Source organism: Podarcis muralis, chromosome 4, assembly GCF_964188315.1.
Source record: "Podarcis muralis chromosome 4, rPodMur119.hap1.1, whole genome shotgun sequence".
Lineage (NCBI taxonomy): Eukaryota > Metazoa > Chordata > Lepidosauria > Squamata > Lacertidae > Podarcis > Podarcis muralis.
The window spans coordinates 5,334,095-5,355,704 of record NC_135658.1 but is presented as its reverse complement, the minus strand read 5'-3'; the positions used below and the strand labels follow the sequence as shown (position 1 = coordinate 5,355,704).

The window sequence follows — 21,610 nt, the reverse complement described above, 5'->3', positions numbered from 1 at the left end:
GAGCGGCTGGGATGTGGGTGGCTTCCCCCTCCTGGGAATGGCTCACTTTTCTCTCTCCCTCTCTCGCAGCTGAAGCAAGAGACCCAGTCGCCATGTTGCTGCCTCCTCTTGGTTTCTGAAGACAACCACCAGCTTTTCTGCCAGGTGAGCTTCCTGCCCTAAGGGAATCACTGCTCCCGATTATTCCCCTATGCAGAGATTTTGCGAGGCTGCCTAATTTTTGAGCTATGCTGTAGATCAGACTAAACCACACAGAGCACCATGAATGGCCTACCAGGGTATTTTTTTATTATTTTTATCTATTGCCCCATGTGCAAAGACAGCTGGAACGGCAGAGCCTAAGTCGTGAAAAGATTCTAGAATTGTTGTGATATTAAGACCAAGTAAAGACCCAGAAAATCCAGAAAATCATATAGGAGTACCTTGTGTAATAGGCTCCCTAGATGTTCACAAGGCCTTTGACAAAGTTGATTGGGATTATTCATTCCAATTACAGTCACACCTCGGGTTACAGACGCTTCAGGTTGCGTTTTTTCAGGTTGCGGACCGCTGAAACCCGGACGTACTGGAACAGGTTACTTCTGGGTTTCGGTGGTCGCACCTGTGCAGAAGCGCTAAATTGCACTTTGCGCATGCGCAGAAGTGCCAAATTGCAACCCGTGTGTGCACAGACGCGCCACTGCGGGTTGCGGATGTTGCGGGTTGCAAATGTGCCTCCCACACGGATCATGTTCGCAACCCGAGCATCCACTGAAAGCGGCAAAGGGGTGGGTGGGAACTGGGTCCTGCTCTCTGGACAGCAAGATCATGCATCTCTCCTGGACAAGGCTGGAGAAAAGCATCGCAGCAGCAAAGTCACGTCCTGAGTACAGGAAAACTTTCTCGGTGTGTTATGAAACCCACAAATCCCAACTTCCATTAAAAATGTTTATTCCCAGGAGGCAGTGCTGGATTTACGTACAAGCTAAACAAGCTATAGCTTAGGGCCCCACTCTCTTGGGCCCCCCCCAAAAAAATTTAAAGAAAAAAAACTGGATGTACATTTCCAAAATATAAGATAAAAAACAAATAAGATAAAACCTACATACAGCAACAGTGTTTGGTGTTGTGTGGGCTCCTGTGATGTAAGCCATGGGCCCTGCCGCCTGCTAGCCTGCTCCCTAAAATATCAATAGTTTGCTCCTTTCTGTATATAGGGTGCCTGCATTCTGCATGTGCAAATGGCTTGAGATACCTATGAGGTCCATAAATAACCATCTAGCATATATTCAACACAAAAAACAGTGACAATTTGTTGTTGACAAAGGACAGCTGGACATATAATGGGCCCCATTACCTTCAGGAGCTGAGGGCCTCATCAAACCTACCGTAAATCCGGCCCTGGCAGGAGGCATCTTAGATGCATGGCTGCAGGCTCAGCGATGGGCATTTGTGATCATCAGACTTTGAAAAGCTGGAATCAAAGGTTCAAGTTTGTCAGTTTTGTTGAAACTAAATAGCTTTGTCACTGTTTTGAGTTTCTCTATGTTGTTGTCTTGGTGGGTCATGCAAACCCCTGTTCTGAATAATGTCTTTTGTAGGGTGGGGGGTACTGGGGATGAATTTATGGAACTACTTATTCCTCCCTAAGGTCATTGTCTTACGAAGAATTTGTCGGACCATTGCAGCCACCTCTTCCATTAGATTTTATCCCTCATTGGGTACAGGACCCCCAAAATTGGAAGGGACTTGGTGCATCGTCCAAGACTGACCCCCCTTAAAAACCTAAAACAGTATATTCCATCCCCTCTGTTTCTGGTGATCAGGCACCATTGGTTATGTAGCCAAAACTGGATGCAGAAAAGGGAGTAGTTCCAGGACAACCTCTGAAGTCTGGACAACCTCTGAGATTTTCAGAAGTGCCAAAAATTGGGGTGGGGGAAAATTAAGAGGGGAACCCCAAAATGACACCAGTGAGAGCTGAGCATACTTTGCGGCCAAGAGAGTTGTCAGAACAGAGTAGTTGGACAGTATTGCTCTACGCTGCAACATTTTGTTGCAGTACCCACTTGTGTGTTATCTTTAGGTGGACAATATTTCAAGTGATTGTTGCTCCCTTCCTCCCAGCCGACCATTCGGTGAGATGTTGGTCTACAAGCCTTAAGAAACAACCTGTGGCTCCTACAGCATCTGAGATTTAAATGCTGCTGCGTCTTTGAAGATGGGAAAGCCTTTGATTCATTCCTGTTTCCCACATCCCTGTTTTCTTGTTTCTTGCAGGTCGTTGGAGACAAAGTGTTGGAGGAAGAGATCAGCTTCCCTGTGAGTGGATCATCATCATCATCATCATCATCATCATCAGTGCTTTTCCCCCTAAAAAACTGTGCCTTGCAGTTTAGGAGGCATCTCTTCTCCTGAAGATCGTGAGCCTCTGTCTAATTACCGTATTTTTCGCTCTATAAGACGCACCAGACCACAAGACGCACCTAGTTTTTGGAGGCGGAAAACAAGAAAAAAATATATTCTGAATCTCAGAAGCCAGAACAGCAAGAGGGATCGCTGCGTAGTGAAAGCAGGAATCCCTCTTGCTGTTCTGGCTTCTGGGATAGCTGCGCAGCCTGCATTCGCTCCATAAGACGCACAAACATTTTCCCTTACTTTTTAGGAGGAGAAAAGTGAGTCTTATGGAGCAAAAAATACAGTATTTTTATTTTTATTTTATCCCACCTTTTTCCCTGACAGGGACTCAAGGTGACTTGAGGTGGTGATTGCAGTTTTACAATCCTCTAAGTAATTATTATTATTATTATTATTATTATTATTATTATTATTATTATTTATACCCCGCCCACCTGGCTGAGTGTCCATATTTCCCCTTCCAACTCTGCAGTTCTGTGATCCTCTGAAGCCTTCGCCTCCTTCCCATCGCTCTCTCTTTCTTTTCCCCATGCAGTTAACGGTTGGGCGTCTGGGGAAGGTTGTGGAGGAGAAGAAATCGATCACCCTGCAGGACATCAGCTTGGTAGGTCTTTCCGTGCGGCCGATTCTGCCCTGGGCTTCTTCAGTACGTGTCATGCATGTCACGGGGGCTCCCATGCTGTGGCTCCAGCACGATTCACATTTTATTTCTCCGACTGCCCGCTCTTGAATGAAGCCAGGATTACAGAGATGGATGTGAACCGCCTTCCCAGCAGGGGCTGTTTGGAATGTGCCCATTCATATTTGGTTTGCAAAAAGGAGGCAGATCTTCCTGGAATATATATACACACACAGTGGTACCTTGGTTTTCAAACTTAATCTGTTCCATAGGTCCGTTCCAAAACCAAAGGCGTTCCAAAACCAAGGCGCACTTTCCCGTAGAAAGTCATGCAAAATGGATTAATCCCTTCCACTTTTTAAAAACAACCCTTAAAACAGCAATTTAACATGGACTTTACTATCTCACAAGACCATTGAGCCTGCACCTCTTCCTTAACCGTGATTTGCTCAGCTCAAACCATTTTGGCTCAATCTGTCTTCTCCGTGCCCAGTTAAAGAGCCCTCTTGCGCCCCAGACCTCCTCTCTCTCGGCTAGATTTGTCACGCTCCAGGGTGGACTAATATTGCGTCTTAATCATGCGGTGGCTTGGCTGTACGCAGGGAAATCTGGCGGGTCAGGGAAAGGCTGGCCGGCCCTCTCCCTTTTTCTGCCTTGGCAGTCGGCTGCCAGGCAGCATCCATGCAAGGCTGGCATCCCGCGATTTTGGACCAGCCAGAAATGTGTTTAACTCCCCGTCCTGCCCTATTTGTTGACTGAGGCATGGATGATGGATCGGCCGAGCAAAAGAGCTTGCCGAGGCGCCACAGGCTGGCTCTGGCGGTTGCGACGGGGATGGGTTTGATTAAAGGGGGAAAATAGAACTAGTTGCTTCCCTTCTTAGTTCCCAAATGTTTTGGCTCCCAAATGTTGCAAACTTGGAAATGACTGTTCCAGTTTGCAAACTATTTTTGGAAGCTGAACATCCAACAGGGCTTCCACAGCTTCCGATTGGCTGCAGGAGATTCCTGCAGCCAATCGGAAGCCGCGTTTTGGTTTCTGAATGTTTTGGAAGTCAAACAGACTTCCGGAATGGACTCCGTTTGACTTCCAAGGTATGACTATATCGGTAAAATGCCCAGGGAAACCTGGGCATATGGGAACCCATGTCGGAAGTGTTGATTTTGGGGCGAATTTCCTTTAAAATAGTTTTTTAAAATAGTTTTTTTTTAAAAAAAAAATACGTATCCCTGCATTTATCTGAGGGACGTTGGAGGGTATGCCGGGGGGGGGGGGAGTTCCCTGGGTCTCAGGTTTGGACCTTGATATCTGCCAAGGAGATATGCTGCCAAGGAGTGTGGTGGAGTCTCCTTCTTTGGAGGTCTTTAAGCAGAGGCTTGACAACCATATGTCAGGAGTGCTCTGATGGTGTTTCCTGCTTGGCAGGGGGTTGGACTCGATGGCCCTTGTGGTCTATTCCAACTCTATGAGTCTATGATTCTATGATCTCAGGGTCTGTGACATTTCTGATGTTTCAACCCTCGAGACCCAGACGCCCCACCCCACCAACCAAACCACAGACGGAAAGGAACCTTCCAATTCTGCTCCCGTCCCCCGGATGACTGGCCCTTGTCTTTTCCCGCCAGGAGGAGCATAAGCAGCTGAACAGCATGCTGGGCTTTGAGGTGACCGCCATGCTGTGCGTCCCCGTGATCAGCAGAGCCACCTCGCAAGTCGTGGCGTTGGCCTGTGCCTTCAACAAGCTCGGTGGAGAGAGGTGAGTTCGAGGCTCCGTGCCGGCCGCGGACAGGAGCCGGAACAGAGCTGCTGCCAAGAATTCTCCCCTGCAGAGTTTGATGGTCTCCCATTCTAGACCCCCTTCCTGCCAGGAATATATATTGCAACAAAACCATAACTGATGTGCCCTGGTGGCTGTTTTCTTTGGAGGGGGTGGATACTTCCACAAAAGCGCCATAGAAATTTCTTTCTATGGAAGCTTGCTACGGGAGTGGGGAGGGATGGCGGCAAATGCGACTCCAGTGGCGGGTAGTTCCGCAGTACAGAATTAACATGGTTGTTGTTCTTCCTCTCTCTCCCCCCCCCCCCCGTAGCTACTCAGAAATGGACGAGCACAAGATCCAGCACTGCTTCTGCTACACCTCCACGGTGCTGACCAGCACACTGGCCTTCCAGAAGGAGCAGAAGCTGAAATGCGAGTGTCAGGTGAGGGGCGGGCAGGCGGGCACACCTGGCGTCCTCTAGGGCAGCGCTGGAGAGGTGGGCTGGAGCTCTGCATCTCAAGGGTGTCTCCAGACAACGTGCTTGCATCAGTTTAACCATTACAAAGGCACTGTAGTTTGTTGATATGGCAGGGCAGTGTGGTGTAGTGGTTATAGCAGGGGTTGGCAAACTAAGATCCGAGGGCACGATGCGGCCCCCCAGGCTCGTAAATCCAGCCCGCAGACGCTGCCACCCACTCAGTCAGTCCCTGCATGCTGCGGACACCTCGCCACGTGGGGACTGACTTCCGTGACGCTGGCACAACTTCTGGGCGGGCGGCAACACTGGCGAGGCTTCGGATCAGCTGTAGAAAGCTCCTGCAGCCCATCCGAATCGCGGGCAGCTCTGGGTGGGTGGTGACGCTGGCACGGCTTTGGATTGGCTGCAGGAAGTTCCCACAGCCAATCCGAAGCCTCGCCCCCTGCAGCTGAGGTAAACCCAGCAGGCGGGCAGCGGGTCTGGGCCGTGCCATGGGCACCGTGATGGGCTCATCGCGGGGCTTCAGCTGGAGCTTGGCACGCCTGCTGGCCTCGCCCATGGCACCTGGCTCGGCATTGCTGCTGGTGGCGCGCTTGGTGGCTGCACTGGAGGGCGAGCTGTGCGCTCTGTGCGCTCTGTGCAGCCTCAGACGACAGGCCGCAGCGCATAGTGCACGCCGCCTAGGAGCTCCGCAGGGACAGGCCGATGGAGTGGCTGCTGTTTGTCAACAACGCCAGTGAGCGGGCACTGCCAAGACATACTCCTGAGCCCGTGCAGAGTGCGTTCCTCCTCCAGGTCCGAAGGCAGCTGCAGAACAGGCTTGCAGGGTATTTATATTTATCAAAATCTAGTCTGCTACCCCCCAAGGTCTGACGGACAGTGGACCGGCCCCCTGATGAAAAAGTTTGCTGACTCCGGGGTTACTGTGTCCAAATGGTTGCCCTTTTCTGAACGTCCCCCTCTTTCGCAAACTCTCATCTGCCCCCCCCCTTGAAACTTCACCTTCCTTGGTCCTACTGCCAAACGCCCGCCCGGCATGGAGGGAACTTTCCTTTGCCGGAGCCGTGCAAAGTTTTTGACCTGTCGACTGAAACTCTTGTAAATCCTGCTGGTCTCCTTTTCCCCACCTGCTGGCCTGCTGACGCTGGAAGCAGCAGCAAAAGCTCAGCAGGGATGCTCTCTGCAGGATCCTGCGCAGCCCACAGAGCAGCCTCTGAGCTCAAGCAGCAAGGGGGGCGCAGGCAGTCGCCTTCTCAAAGGCCCCCAGCCTCATTAGAGCCAGCCAGGTGACGGCATGAGAGGGAAGGACGGAAGCAGGTTCCGGGAAGCAAGCTGAGATCAAAAGAGCCCGGGAGGCTGCTGCAGAAGAGGCGGCAGGAATCGAGGAATCCTAGAACCTTAGAGCTGGAAGGGGTCCCCCAGAGGTCATCCAGTCCTACCCACCCGCTATGCCCGAATCACAGCTCAACCTCTGTTTGGAAACCTCTGGTTTGAAAGTTTTTCCAAGTTAGGTTCAAAGGAGCATATGTACAACAAGGACATGGAAACACAGAATTGCAGAGGTGGAAGGGACCCTGAGGATCATCTAGTCCAACCCCCTGCAGTGCTGCAGTGGTTAGAGTGCACCAGGAAGAGATCTGGGTTCGAATCCCACCCCAACTCAGCCATGAAGCTCATTGGGCATAACCTTGGGCCCAGTCACTGCCTCTAACCTCCCTCGCAGGGTTGTTGTGGGGATAAAGTGAGGGGTGGAGGACAACCACGCACTGTCGCTTGGAGCAGACAGGTGGCAAAAATCAAGGGAAATATTAAAGGACGGCTTTCTCAACCTTAAAATATTTCTGTGCCAGCTGCATGCAAAGAGCACCCTCTTGTGGCACCAGCTGGTGCTGCAGGGCAATAAATAGCACTGGCTGAGGATCAAAGCTGATTTATTGCTAATACTGCTGCACATGGAAATTGATTTGGCGTGGAAGGATTTATTTGTTTGTTTGTTTCATAAAATTTATACACCGATTGCTGGATTTTAAAAACCATTGTGTTCCTTCTGGGGTGGTTTGTCCACCTTTGGTTCCTATCCTGAAGTCATCTCTCACCTGTGGCTCCTAGAAGCTGTCAGCTAAACCAGGTGAAGGCAGCCAGTGGGTCTCTAACCCTCAGGGAGTTAGGGACCTCCCCTGAATGAGAAGACAGGCTCTTGCAGATTGAGGGGACAAGACCAAGATTGGATCTAATGGTCAAGAAAGCTGTTTCTGCAAGTGCTGTAGAGAGAAGGGAGGGTTAGATGGGGCTCATCCACCTGGAAGGGGGCCCATCTGGGAGAAGGAAAGCTCTGGTCCTAGATGTCTTCTGCCTTGAGGGACATCTTCGGGAGAAGAAAGGGCTCAGCAGTAAACCCTACACAAATCTGGAAAGGGGTCCCGAAGACAGGTGGATGGTGTCTTTTATACTCCTCTTTCCAGCAACTCCAGCAGCAGTGCCGGATTTACGTATAAGCTAAACAAGCTATAGCTCAAGGCCCCACTCTCTTGGAAATTTAAAGGGAAAAATCTAAAGGGGAAAAACTGGATGTACATTTCCAAAATATAAGATAAAAAGCAAATAAAATACAACGCACATACAGCAACGGTGTTTTGTGTTGCGTGGGCTCCTATGATGTAAGTCATGGGCCCCGCCGGCTAGCCTGCTCCCTAAAACATGGGTAGGCAAACTAGGGGCCGGATCCGGCCCAATCACCTTCTCAATCCGGCCTGTGGACGGTCCAGGAATCAGTGTGTTTTTAAATGACTAGAATGTGTCCTTTTATTTAAAATGCATCTCTGGGTTATTTGTGGGGCACAGGAATTCTTTCATTATTATTTTTTTCAAAATATAGTCTGGCCCCCACAAGGGCTGAGCGACCTATTAGGTCCATAAATTACCATCTAGCATATATTCAACACACACAAAAAGTGGCAATTTGTTGTTGACAAAGGACAGCTGGACATAGAAATGGCCCCATTACCTTCAGTCATCAAACCTAAATCCGGCCCTGTCTGGGAGCCAAGCTGGTACCAAACGTATTGTTCTGCATTCCTTTGGACCACATCAGGAAGGTTGAGAGGACCACATAGTGTTGTAATTCTAATTACATTGACATTTCGATGTTGCGTCGTATGAATAATGAAGAGGGGAGGTATCACCTGCTTTTCATTTCAGAATTAAGGAGCGAGATTTATATATTTCATCTCTCTCTCCTTCTCTCTCTCTCCTCCCCTGTAGGCTCTTCTGCAAGTAGCCAAGAATCTCTTCACACACCTCGGTAGGTATCCTCCTTCATAGCTGCCCCAGTGTAGCCTTGGGACTCGACCCCCATCTGTAAAATGGGAATAATGGCAACAACAACAAACAATGGGGGAGCTTTGCAATGAAATCCTGAAGGGCCAGAGACATAGCTGTCAACTTTTCCCTTTTCTTGTGAGGAATCCTATTCAGAATAAGGGAATTTCCCTTAAAAAAAGGGAAACGTTGACAGCTATTGCCAGAGATCAACCTTCCAAAAAGGCCTCTGTGTGCCCCCGCAGTCATGATATTCAACAAGGAACATTTTCAATGGCCCATGTCAGGCCATCGCTGAGCTGTTGACGTCTGCAGGTGCCCTTGAGCCATCCACCGTTCCCACCTCACAGGGTTGTCGGGAGGGTAAAATGAGGAAAGGGGGGGAATTCTTCATGCCGCCTTGAGCTTCTTGGGCGAACAGGTGGGGTCTAAATGTGATAATATTAAATAAATTGAAGGGGAAAGGGGGCTGCAGGGAAAAGGGGTGCCTTTCTGGTCCTCCCTCTGGACCCCAGAATTCTCTCCGCATGGAGACTCGCCACAGCTTGACGCACTCTCTTGTGCTGAGCGAAGGGAGATGATGGGATAGAAACTGAGCCTAGAGTTTCCAGCAGATGTGATGAAAGTCCTGTCTGGCTTTTTTATCATTTTTATTGATTTTCCAATAAAGAACATCCAATTAATATATCCAATCATAATACTCCAATTAAAATTTAAAAAACTAAAATAAAAAAGACCAAATTATAGTCCAAATTATAATTATTATTTTTTCGGAGCTCCCCACAGTCTGGATCTCTGAAGCATATCTCCACATCTCAGTCCTGCCTCTCCTCCTCGTTTCCGTATTTTCCACATCTCGATTTTGATGCTTTATAATTCTCCGTCCCTGAGTCCACAATTCTCAATCATGTCAAACATCATGTACTTTCATCCCTCGAATACAGCTTTGTTAGTATATATTTTTCCAACTGTCTTTTTATCAGCACAGCTTCCTCTGACTCCGTTCCAATCCGGGATGTTGTCCAAGTCTGTTATCTGGAGTTTAATGGCGCAGCAACTCCCAATCATTAATTGTCCAAACCTTCCTTTTGAGCTTTATTGAACCAGAACCTTCCAAGCTAAATTGTTAGGCAAAACTGTCTGCAATATTGCAATGTAGATAAACTGTATTCCAAAAATATCAGTCATTTGGCGATCGATCAGCCTTTGGAGACCGCACTCTGCCCTCTCTGGGGAAGTCCTGTATAGCTTAAAGGTAAAGGTACCCCTGCCCGTACGGGCCAGTCTTGACAGACTCTAGGGTTGTGCGCCCATCTCACTCTAGAGGCCGGGGGCCAGCGCTGTCCGGAGACACTTCCGGGTCACGTGGCCAGCGTGACAAAGCTGCATCTGGCGAGCCATACCTTCCCGCTAGTAAGCGGTCCCTATTTATCTACTTGCACCCGGGGGTGCTTTCGAACTGCTAGGTTGGCAGGCGCTGGGACCGGGCAGCGGGAGCGCACCCCGCCGCGGGGATTCGAACCGCCAACCTTTCGATCGGCAAGCCCTAGGCACTGAGGCTTTTACCCACAGCGCCACCTGCGTCCCCCTGTATAGCTTAGGTCCAAGCTATCTGACGGGGCTTCTCCTTCCTGGGCTCTGAGATATTCAGAGATGCTCTTCTTTGAATCCCCGCTTGGTGGGGACGTGACAGAGGGCCTTCTCATACCTTCCCAAAACCAGGATGCCTGTCTTCCAGGACATCCTCCCAGGCGAGACATGTGACCCACGCCTCACTCTCGCTCCCCCCCCCCAAAAAAATGCTTTTTTTCAGGGCAAGATCTCACAGGGTGCCCCAAAATATGCATTTTTGGGCACCGTGCAAAATCGCAGCACCCAAAATAGCCACAGTGCTCTCGCACAAAACCCCCCCCAGGACGCCCTATTTTTTCTGGGGCACTTGGCAGGTTATGCCTTCCTGATGGTTTCTGCTCCCAGACAACTTTGGAATTCCCTCCCTGGAGAAGCCAGACTGGCTCCTTCCTTACTGTCGTGCCAACAGCCAGGGGAGACTGTTTTATTCCGGCAGGCCTGGGAAACTGCCTGTTTTCCAAGGACTTTTCAACAGCACTGTGCCGTTTTCACTGTATTTTCACAGATCTTTATATTGCTTTAGCTCTATTGCAGTCCAGTTGTTTTTCGACAGTCATCTTTGATATGTTTCCAGCTTTTTGTATTCTGACTTGCTTTTAATTTCTGCAACCCTCCTCGAGTCCCGGCCGGGATATAATTAAAATTAGCCGTAACCAAGAATAAGAACAATCTTCCACAAGCCGCTCTGTGGCCTTTGGGTCTTCTAACCGACTGCCTCTCTGACCCTTCGCAGATGACGTCTCGGTGCTGCTGCAAGAGATCATCACAGAAGCCCGGAATCTCAGCAACGCCGAAATGTGAGTCTCCCGCAGCGACGGTGACGCACGGAGCTCTCTCTGGTGCAACGTGAAGCCAGGGGGGCTGGCATTCCTGAAAGCAAGCCCCCGCCCTGAGACACCAGACCCTCTGGCCAAGGGACGGGTCCCAGACGGGTCTTTTCATGGGTCGGTATATTTAGAAAATTGCCTCCAAGATGGTTTGGGAACAGCAGGACAAACACATTTCTGAATTTAGCCGTGCGGGTTTGGACTGACTTCGGATTCCCAATGCGTCACCCTGGCAAGGAGTTTGTTCCCTCTCCCTGTTTTTTTGAAAAAATTGAATTTGGGGTTGTTTTGGAGAAATGAGCTAGAGGAAGCTTTAGGTAAAGGTAAAGGGACCCCTGGCCATTAGGTCCAGTCACAAACAACTCTGGGGTTGTGGCGCTCATCTCGCTTTACTGGCCGAGGGAGCCGGCGTACAGCTTCCGGGTCATGTGGCCAGCAGGACTAAGCTGCTTCTGGCGAACCAGAGCAGCGCACGGAAACGCCGTTTACCTTCCCCCGGAGCGGTACCTATTTAGCTACTTGCACTTTGACGTGCTTTCGAACTGCTAGGTTGGCAGGAGCAGGAACTGAGCAACAGGAGCTCACCCCGTCGCGGGGATTCGAACTGCCATCCTTCTGAACTGCAAGCCCAAGAGGCTCAGTGGTTTAACCCACAGTGCCACCCATGCTTTAAAGGAGGTTTTAGTGTACCAATATTCCCCTATCTCTTAGTTTCCGCATCCTGTTCTAACTTTCACCCGATACAGAAGCTGCTTCTGGAAACCAAGTGGAATATAGCACGAGCTTGGCGCTCATTTCTGCGCTATTTGCTTCCGGCAAAAATCCGTTTCCAAATCAACGTGGAAATGAGCGCTTAACCTGCACCAGGCAGCACAATCACCTCTTGCACCCGTGTAACTTGCGCTATTTCAACCATACGCAGCTGAAGGCAGGGTGGTGGAAACTGCGCAAGTTAAATCCAAGCAAGACAGAGAGATTAAAAGCTCTTTTTGCTCGGGTTCTACTTATGATAATAATTGTATTAGTTATACCCCACCCATCTGGCTGGATTGCTCCAGCCACACTTGGGGTTACAGGGCATTTAAAGAGCTTAAAAGCTCTCTGCCTCACTGCCTGGCTTGCTCACAGCACCAACTCTGGGATGCTCATGCGAGATCCCACAGGACAAATCTGAATTCCCACAAGATTTCGCACAAGATCCCTAGCCTCCCAAAGCTGGGATACTGAGCTGGCTTGCTCCCCAAGCAAGGCAGATGGCCAGTGCTGGATTTACGTTTAAGCTAAACAAGCTATAGCTTAGGGCCCCACTCTCTTGGGGCCCCTCCCAAAAATTCACTATTAATATACTTCTTCTTAATTGTATTTCAGTTCAACAATTACATTGATAAAATACATATTTAGTTATGTGTAATTGGCTTTAGATAATTAGGTCCATAAATTACCATACAGTGGTACCTCAGGTTAAGTACTTAATTCGATCCGGAGGTCCGTTCTTAACCTGAAACTGTTCTTAACCTGAAGCACCACTTTAGCTAATGGGGCCTCCCGCTGCCGCCACACGATTTCTGTTCTCATCCTGAAGCAAAGTTCTTAACCCAAGGTACAATTTCTGGGTCTGTAACCCAAAGTACCACTGTATGGCATATATTCAACACACACAAAAACCAGCAACAATTTATTGTGGACAAAGGACAGCTGGACATAGAGCTTAGGGCCTCATCAAACCTAAATCCAGCCCTGCAGATGGCTCAACAGGTGTGGTTTTTTTCTGCCAGGTCTTCTTGGGTTACCTGGTGCAAAATGAGCTTTTAAGTTCTCCACCTTGCTTGGCAGGCAAGGTGGACTCTGGAAGTTCAGGGGATTCTCTCTCCTTCCGCCTCCTCCTCCTCAGCTTCTAGCCACAGAGCAGATCCAACACTTGAAGAAGAGAAGAGTTTGGATTTGATACCCCGCCTTTCACTCCCCTTCAGGAGTCTCAAAGCGGCTAACATTCTCCTTTCCCTTCCTCCTAAATTGAGAACAATTTAAAACCACCCCACCACAAATAAACAACACTCAAGTTAAAAACCCCACCCCCATCAAAACCATAATTTTAGCATATGGGGGGGCTGACCCACACCCTCATTCCATCCCTAAAGTGCCACCCCCCAAAAGGACGAGCCCCTTGGGCGTCCCTGCTATGGTGGCAATTATCTCCTCCTTTATCAGATACTTGGTCGTCACCGTGATGCTTCTGGGACCTCACAGTTTCTCACACCACCACTTGAACCCGTGCGCAGGCCCAGAGGTTGCGTTCCCCCTCGCTTGTCGGTCAGGATCCTGGTGACGGTGGTTTATCAAGCCTGTACCTCACCTGGGCTTGTTCTTTTGCAGATGTTCTGTATTCCTGCTGGACAGAAGCAGCCACGAACTGGTGGCCAAGGTTTTTGACGGGGGCGTGGTGGATGATGAGGTAAGGGCCACCAGCAGTGCCGGATTTATGTGTAACCTAAACAAGCTATAGCTTAGGGCCCCACTCCCTTGGGACCCCCCAATAAATTTAAAGGGGAAAAAACCTGGATGTACATTTCCAAAATATAAGATAAAAAACTAATGGAATAAAACCTACATACAGCAACAGTGTTTTGTGTTGTGTAGGCTCCTGTGATGTAAGTCATGGGCCCCGCCTGCTAGCCTGCTCCCTAAAATATCACTGGTTTGCTCCTTTCTATATATAGGGTGCCTACATTCTGCATGGACTGTTTGCATAGAGACTGGTTTTTAGAGACTGGCTGATGAGTCTCTGTAAATTGTGTTTCTAAAGGAACTTTTGTTATTGCCAAATGCCAATGTGTTTGCATTATTAAGTTTGTTATTGTCAGAGTTGCTTCAAGATCCTAGCTCACAGAGGATCACGCTAGCCAACGGTCATTAAGTAAAAGTCTTTATTGAGTTACAGTTTCCATTCTCAAGCTGCTGCGTGCAACCCTACGTCTAGTAGCTAGATCGGCGAAGCTCCGTCTGAATCTCCGCCCCTCGTACACCAACTTAATATCCTAGCCCTGCTCCACCTTTTCCGCCTGACTGTTCTTCTCTGGGTCCCTCTGCCCCCCTGGGTCTCTTCCTTCCGGGATTCTTCGGACGCTGACCCCCCGGACTCTCCTGTCTCCTTGCGCCGGGCTTTAGGACCCGGCTCTCTTTCCGGGCTGCCTACTGCGCCTCCCTCCTGTGCATTTGAACTTGGCGCGCGCGCCCAACCTTCCACCTTCCGTCTAACCGTTTCTTCGCTCCCAGATGGAGGTGTGGCCACCCCTGACTCGTGCCCTCCCTCCTGCTGTGAGCTGCCAGCGCTTGCCCCCTGGCTCCTTTCCTCTTCCCTGTTCTCTGGCGGTGACGCTGGACCCGATCTCCAACTGCTCTCCTCTGATTCCCCTCTGGCTCTATCTCCCTGGGGTGCCCCCCTAAACTCCCCCCTTGCCTTGGCCACTGGTGCTCCTTTCTGTGAATCCTCCGACTCACTGGAGAGACTCGGAGATCTCGGGTCGTCGTCATCGCTCATCCTTTCTTCTGCCTCCTCCCCTTCGCTCTCTGTTTCCTTCCTTGCCCTTGCCTCTGCTCCTGAACCCCTGACATCCATCCCCCCCTCGAAGCCCCCCACTCCCCCTTCCCCTCCTTCCGGTGCTGGAGCTGGGTGCTGCTGCGTCAAGGAGACGAATGTCGGGTACCGTTCGGTTCCCGTAGCGGGCCTCCCTCCGAAGTCTTCCGGTTCTTCCTCCCTTCTCTCGTCGACGACGGTCACCTCTGCTTCCATCTCTGTGCCGCCGTGCTCGAAACCTGGATCGTCCCCGAAAATGTCCATGTCCGTCTCTCCCTCGCTTCCTCCAGGCGGCGTTGCTCGGCCTGGACCTTCTTGCCACTTCCTGCGCCACTGTTCCTCTGGTTTGTCGTCCCACCAATACGAGGGTTCTGAGGCAGATCCCGAGGGCGACCCCTCCGGGGAACGGACGTCTCGTATCGGGTCCTCGTCCGAGTCGAACCCCCGGAACGTGCTGCCCGAAAGCGTGGGTGTGAAAAGCCAGTCGTCGAAAAAGTCTGCTGGCATCGGTCTATGTGGGAAGAGGGCATGAAACTCGTCTTTGAGCAGAGGTTCGTCCAAGGCGTAGTCCGGCACCCAACTGTTCGCACTGGCCGGGGTGCCCTCCCTGGCGAGAAAGTATTCTACCCCTTCTTCCCCCCATCTGGAATCCAAAATCTCTGTGACTTCGTTGATGCGCTCCTTCTGTGCCACTCCTGCGTGCCCTGTTCTGTCTCTGGCCGGACTCTGCGCCGTTCCGGGTTCCTGAAACCTGTGCGGTGCCTTGTAGGGAGTGAGCACCGATCTGTGGAATACCGGATGCATTCTGGAACCCTCCGGAAGCGCCAGCCTGAAGGCCACCGGGTTGACCTGCTCTTCGACTTGATAGGGCCCCAGTTGCTTATGCCCTAGTTTCTTCTTGGCCAACGACCTGGCCGGCACTGCGTGGGCTGCTAACCAGACCCAGTCCCCCACGTGTAGCTCTTCGCCAACCCTTCTGCGTTTGTCCGCTTGTACCTTGTATGCGTGCTTGGCCAGTTCCAGGTGGCGCCTCAGCTGATCGTGGACTTCCTGCAGTTCCGACGCGAACGCATCTGCCGTCTGCGGCTCCCCTTCCCCCAGCCTTTCCAGTCCCGGGAAGGTTCTGGGGTGCCTCCCGTTGTTGGCGAAGAACGGTGTGACCCCCGTGGACACGTGCTTCGTGTTGTTGTAAGCGAACTCGGCGAGCGGCAGGTAATCCACCCATGTCGCAGGCTGTTGATTTGCATAACACCTCAAGTACTGCTGCATGATGGCATTGACCCGCTCTGCTTGCCCGTTGGTTTGCGGGTGTCTCGCCGACGCCAGGTTGATCTTGACGTTCAGGAAGCCCATCAGCCGCTGCCAGAAATTTGAGATGAACTGCCGCCCCCGGTCGGACAGAATAGACCGTGGCAGACCGTGAACCTTGAACACGTGGTCTATGAACAGTTTGGCGGTTTGTTCCGCCGTGGCCACCTTCGCACACGGAATGAAATGTGCCATCTTGGAGAACAAGTCCACCACCACCAGCACTGCCGTCTTGCCCCTCGAGCTGGGCAGATCCGTGACAAAGTCCAGGGCCACCCTCTCCCAAGGTTCGGCCGGAGTTTGCAGCGGTTCCAACAGTCCGGCCGGCGGTCTAAGCACTGGCTTCGCCCTCTGGCAGGTGTCACACCGTGCCACGTAGTCCGCGACCTCCCTTCTCATTCCAGGCCACCAGAAATCCCTGGCTACTAGTTCCACCGTCTTCTCCTTGCCGAAGTGCCCTGCAGTGGGCGCGTCGTGCATCTGCTGCAGCACCTTGGCGCGAAGTTCGTCTCCCGGCACGTAGATGGCCCCTTTACGGATGAGCAATCCATCTCTTAGCTGGAAACCGTCGGCCGCTGCTTTGCCCCTTTGCACCTCTGAGATCTTTGCTTGCGCGAAGGAGTCCCCCTGCAACGCTCGTCGCACCGCCTCCAGATCCACGGTTGCCGCGGCGCACGCCCACACTGTTGGTGCGAAGATGTGCATGGCGGCCGCTGGCGTTGCTTCCTCCAGATACTGTGGCTTGCGGGAGAGAGCGTCCGCCATGATGTTGGTGTCCCCCGGGACATACTCTATTCGGAAGTCGAAGTTCGCAAAGAACTCAGCCCAACGTATCTGCCTTTGGTTCAGGAACTGTGCCGTGCGCCAGTGCTCTAGGTTCTTGTGGTCCGTGCAAACCTGCACCGTGTGCTTGGCGCCGATCAGAAAGTGCCTCCACGCCTTGAACGCTGCATGAATGGCCAGCAACTCCCTGTCCCATATGGTGTAGTTCTGCTCGGACTTGCTGAGCTTCCTGGAGTAAAACGCTCCCGGTCGCCACACCCCCTGCGGGTCTTTCTGCAGCAGGACCGCCCCCACGGCTCTGTCCGAGGCGTCAGTCTCCACCCTCATCGGCTTGCTGGGGTTGACATGAAGCAGCTGCTCTTCCGACGCGAAGAGACGCTTGAGTGCCTGAAAGGACTGTTCCGCCTGCTCTGTCCAAATGAACTTCTTTTTCTTGGAGCTAAGCGTGTCAGTGATGGCCGCCGTCTGCTTAGCGAAGCCCTTGATAAACTTGCGATAGAAGTTCGCAAAGCCGACAAACCGTTGGACCTCCTTCCGGTTGCGCGGGCTCTTCCAATCCAACACCGCTCGAACCTTGGCGCTGTCCATGGCGAGCCCCTTGTCAGACAGCTTGTAGCCCAGAAAATCCACCTCCGTCACGTCAAATTGGCACTTCTCCAGCTTGGCGTAGAGCCTATGGTGCTTCAGCCTGTTCAGTACTTCCTTGACGTGTTTGTCATGCTCCTGTTGCGACTCCGAAAAGATCAGGATGTCATCTAAGAAACAGACGCACGTCTTGTAGAGAAGTCCCGCCAACACGTGATGCATGAATGCTTGAAAAACGTGGGAGCCATTTTGCAATCCAAAAGGCATAACTCTATATTCGTAGGTCCCCAGTGGCGTGAACATGGCTGTTTTCCACTCGTCTCCCTCCCGCATGCGAATGAGGTTGTACGCACCTCGCAGATCCAATTTGGTGAACACTCTGCCCTTCCGCACCTTTGCGAGGAGGTCGTCAATTCGGGGCATGGGGAAGTCCGACGGCTTAGTCACACTGTTCAAGATCCTGTAATCCACTACGAGCCTCTTTTGGGGCGTATCCCGCTTCTTAACGAAGAACACCGGGCTGCCTCCCACCGCCTTGGACTCTCGGATGAAACCGCGCTCCAAATTATGATCTATGAACTCCTTGAGTTCTTGCAGCTCGTCCTCTGACATGGAATACAGTTTCCCCTTAGGCAGCGCCGCCCCTGGCAGCAGGTCAATCTTGCAGTCATATGGCCTGTGAGGGGGTAGCCTGTCTGCCTCCTTCTCGCAGAAAACTTCCAAAAATTCTGCGTACTTGTGGGGAATCGCTTGCAGCGTGCCTAGCAGTAGCTGTGACTCCTCTTCCTCTCCTTCCTGCCTGGGCACGATGCAGTGTTCAGCACAAAAGGAAGAGCCGAAGGTCAGCTGCCTCTGGTACCAAGCCAGCGTTGGGCTGTGTTTGTCCAGCCAACTCATGCCCAACACAATGGGCGTGTCCGACAATTGAGTGACGTTGAAGCTGATGACTTCTTGGTGATTCCCAAGTCGCATCACCATCGGTGGCGTCTGCTGCACCACTTGCCCTCCTAGCAGCTCCCTGCCATCCACCGTGACCACCTGCAGGGGCAGTGTGGCCGGCAGCAACTGTATAGCATGCTGGTTGACAAAGTCCTGCCCCATAAAGTCCGCATTGCTGCCTGAGTCAATGGTGATTGGCACGTCCATGGTGATGCCATTGGGCAGCTGGAGCGACGCGGTGAGCCTCACCACTGGTTTGGGCGGGAGGGGGTTCACGGTCTGTAAAATCTCTGGGGACTGCATCATTAATACGTCTGGCTGGGCCCCAGTGCCTCTTCCTCCAGCCAGACAGCGTCGTTTCCCTGCTGTGGTTCTCCTTGCTGCGTTGCTGCAGTCGCCATTGCTGAGGCTGCAGTGAGCTTGTGGAGCCTCTGGGGACACTCTTTCGCCATATGCCCTGGCTCCTCACAGACGTAACACTTCCTGTTCCCTCTAGGAGGCTTCGCTTTCACTGCTGCTGGTGCTAGGGCTCTGTTTGCTGACTGAGCCCTGGCACCTCCAACCTCCATCGGTTCAGCTCCTCCCCCTGGCGGAGGCGTGGATTGCGTACGTGCTGCTTCTCTGGGAAAGAAGGAGGAGCCCCTGGCTGGTTCGCGCCCTCCACGCCCTTCGTCCCTGCTCCACGGACGTCCTTCCAGCCGTACCCCCACTGCCAGCGCCCTCTGCACGACCTCCTGGGTGGTCCGGGGTCTCTCCCCCCTCGCAATCTCATCTTTTACAGAGCTGTTTAGTCCCTCCCAGAAAAGGTCTCTTACAGGGGTCGCATCTCTGTCCCATTCTAGGGCACTGGCCAAGGCGAAAAAGCGGGCATGGTACTGCCGTACGCTGGCCCTTCCCTGCTTCAGTCCATGAATCTGTTGCCGAGCAAGATCCACGTCAATGCTTGATAAAAAACACGCATCCATCGCTTTAATAAAGGCATTCGCATTTTGGAGCGCCGGATCGTTATCCCTCCATAAATTGCGCAGCCATGCTCTGGCATCCCCATGCAAATAAGACATGATGAACCCCACTTTCTCTTGCTCATCTCTAAAATCTTTACTCAGCAGTTGCAGTGCACACAGTACGTCTGCTTTAAAATTGGGATACTGTTGCAGGTTCCCATCGAAGTGAGAGACCAGACCGCCTGTGCGTCTCCCCAACCCAATCCCCTCTGGTTTGGGTGTCTGTTGCCCTTGCTTCGTAAGCACTTCCAACCTGACCTGGAGATCCCTGTAGGCGGCAGCTGCGTCCTCCTCTCTCTTCCTGGATGCGAGAGCCTCGGCATTCAGCTGTGACACTGCTTCTCTGAGTTCCGCTATCTGCTGTTCAGCCGTCATGTCGGCTGCCGTTCGTGAGCTCACTAGTAGGCACCTGCTTCTCTCCTCTCCTCGAGGCTGTAGATGCCCACAATACGATTCAGACGGAGCTTACTGTCAGGGTTGCTTCAAGATCCTAGCTCACAGAGGATCACGCTAGCCAACGGTCATTAAGTAAAAGTCTTTATTGAGTTACAGTTTCCATTCTCAAGCTGCTGCGTGCAACCCTACGTCTAGTAGCTAGATCGGCGAAGCTCCGTCTGAATCTCCGCCCCTCGTACACCAACTTAATATCCTAGCCCTGCTCCACCTTTTCCGCCTGACTGTTCTTCTCTGGGTCCCTCTGCCCCCCTGGGTCTCTTCCTTCCGGGATTCTTCGGACGCTGACCCCCCGGACTCTCCTGTCTCCTTGCGCCGGGCTTTAGGACCCGGCTCTCTTTCCGGGCTGCCTACTGCGCCTCCCTCCTGTGCATTTGAACTTGGCGCGCGCGCCCAACCTTCCACCTTCCGTCTAACCGTTTCTTCGCTCCCAGATGGAGGTGTGGCCACCCCTGACTCGTGCCCTCCCTCCTGCTGTGAGCTGCCAGCGCTTGCCCCCTGGCTCCTTTCCTCTTCCCTGTTCTCTGGCGGTGACGCTGGACCCGATCTCCAACTGCTCTCCTCTGATTCCCCTCTGGCTCTATCTCCCTGGGGTGCCCCCCTAAACTCCCCCCTTGCCTTGGCCACTGGTGCTCCTTTCTGTGAATCCTCCGACTCACTGGAGAGACTCGGAGATCTCGGGTCGTCGTCATCGCTCATCCTTTCTTCTGCCTCCTCCCCTTCGCTCTCTGTTTCCTTCCTTGCCCTTGCCTCTGCTCCTGAACCCCTGACAGTTATGAATAAAAAAATCATTTTAAGTTAGAGCTTAATAATTCACTGTTAATATACTTCTTCTTAATTGTATTTCAGTTCAACAATTACTTTGATAAAATACATGTTTTGTTATGTGCAAATGGCTTGAGATACCTATGAGGTCCATAAATGACCATCTAGCATATATTCAACACACAAAAAAGTGGCCATTTGTTGTTGACAAAGGACAGCTGGACATAGAAAGGGCCCCATTACCTTCAGGAGCTGAGGGCCTCATCAAACCTAAATCCGGCCCTTGCCACCGGAAGGAAAGGGGGGAGACTACAGTGAGAGTGGGAGTTGAGAAATGGGGGTCATTTTTCTCCAGTTTCCCCCATTCTTTTTGCCAGTTTTTTAGGGACAAATTGAAGGGGGGAACAGGAAAAATGGGGAAGGGAAACTCCCCCCAAGTCCCCCCCCGCCTCATATCTCTATCTCTGTTCCCCCAGATATGGTTGGATCACAATTCCAACCATTCTCATCCCTGACCAGTGGCCACACTGGGACTACTGGGAGGTGGTGGGGATCTAACAATATTTGGAAGGCAGCAGGTTAGACACCCCTGAACTAAAGGGATGGGGGTATAATTGTGGGAGCCACCTTATTTTTATCCTTGTAAGTTCTTTTAAACTGCTCTTAATATTTTGTTTCTTGGTTGTCTCAAGGATTTGGCCCCAGTGTGGTTTTTAAGGCTCCAGGTATCTTTTGCCAAACTCAATTCCCATCCCTTCTCTTATTCTTTTTTTATTTTTTTATTTTTATTATTTTCAATGCAGAATCATAACAAAAATTACAAACATTGAATCCAAAATAATACTATACAAAAAAAAGGAACATACAAAAAAAAACAGAAAAGGAAAAGGAAAAAAACAAAGAAACAAAACTAAACAAAAACGAAAAAGCACACATCTACAGAAAAAAACCATATCATTACGTACATAAACACATATTGACTTCCTTCCTTTGTTCTAAGACCTCAAAAGATTTACTCTTACTATATTGTTGTGTCTAATTAGATTACTTCCACCTTTGTACTTTTTTTTAACACCATTTTTCTTTTTCTTTAACCCTGTAAAGCATCATTCGTTACATACCAATATACTTACTCCAGAACAATGTTTTTTCATATACTCTTTCATAT

General features: G+C 51.3%; 1 protein-coding gene across 3 annotated transcripts in view; it reads left to right on the top strand.

Moving 5' to 3' along the window:
• Nucleotides 1-21,610, top strand: part of PDE2A (phosphodiesterase 2A) — a 379,843-nt gene that overhangs the window by 333,312 nt on the left and 24,921 nt on the right. For all 3 annotated transcript variants that reach the window (XM_028725795.2, XM_077926826.1, XM_077926827.1), the window contains 8 exons: nt 70-144; nt 2,260-2,301; nt 2,933-3,001; nt 4,642-4,772; nt 5,107-5,218; nt 8,516-8,555; nt 10,938-11,001; nt 13,405-13,483. In XM_028725795.2, coding sequence (XP_028581628.2) covers nt 70-144; nt 2,260-2,301; nt 2,933-3,001; nt 4,642-4,772; nt 5,107-5,218; nt 8,516-8,555; nt 10,938-11,001; nt 13,405-13,483 — 612 coding nt within the window. The remainder of the gene's footprint in view (nt 1-69; nt 145-2,259; nt 2,302-2,932; nt 3,002-4,641; nt 4,773-5,106; nt 5,219-8,515; nt 8,556-10,937; nt 11,002-13,404; nt 13,484-21,610) is intronic.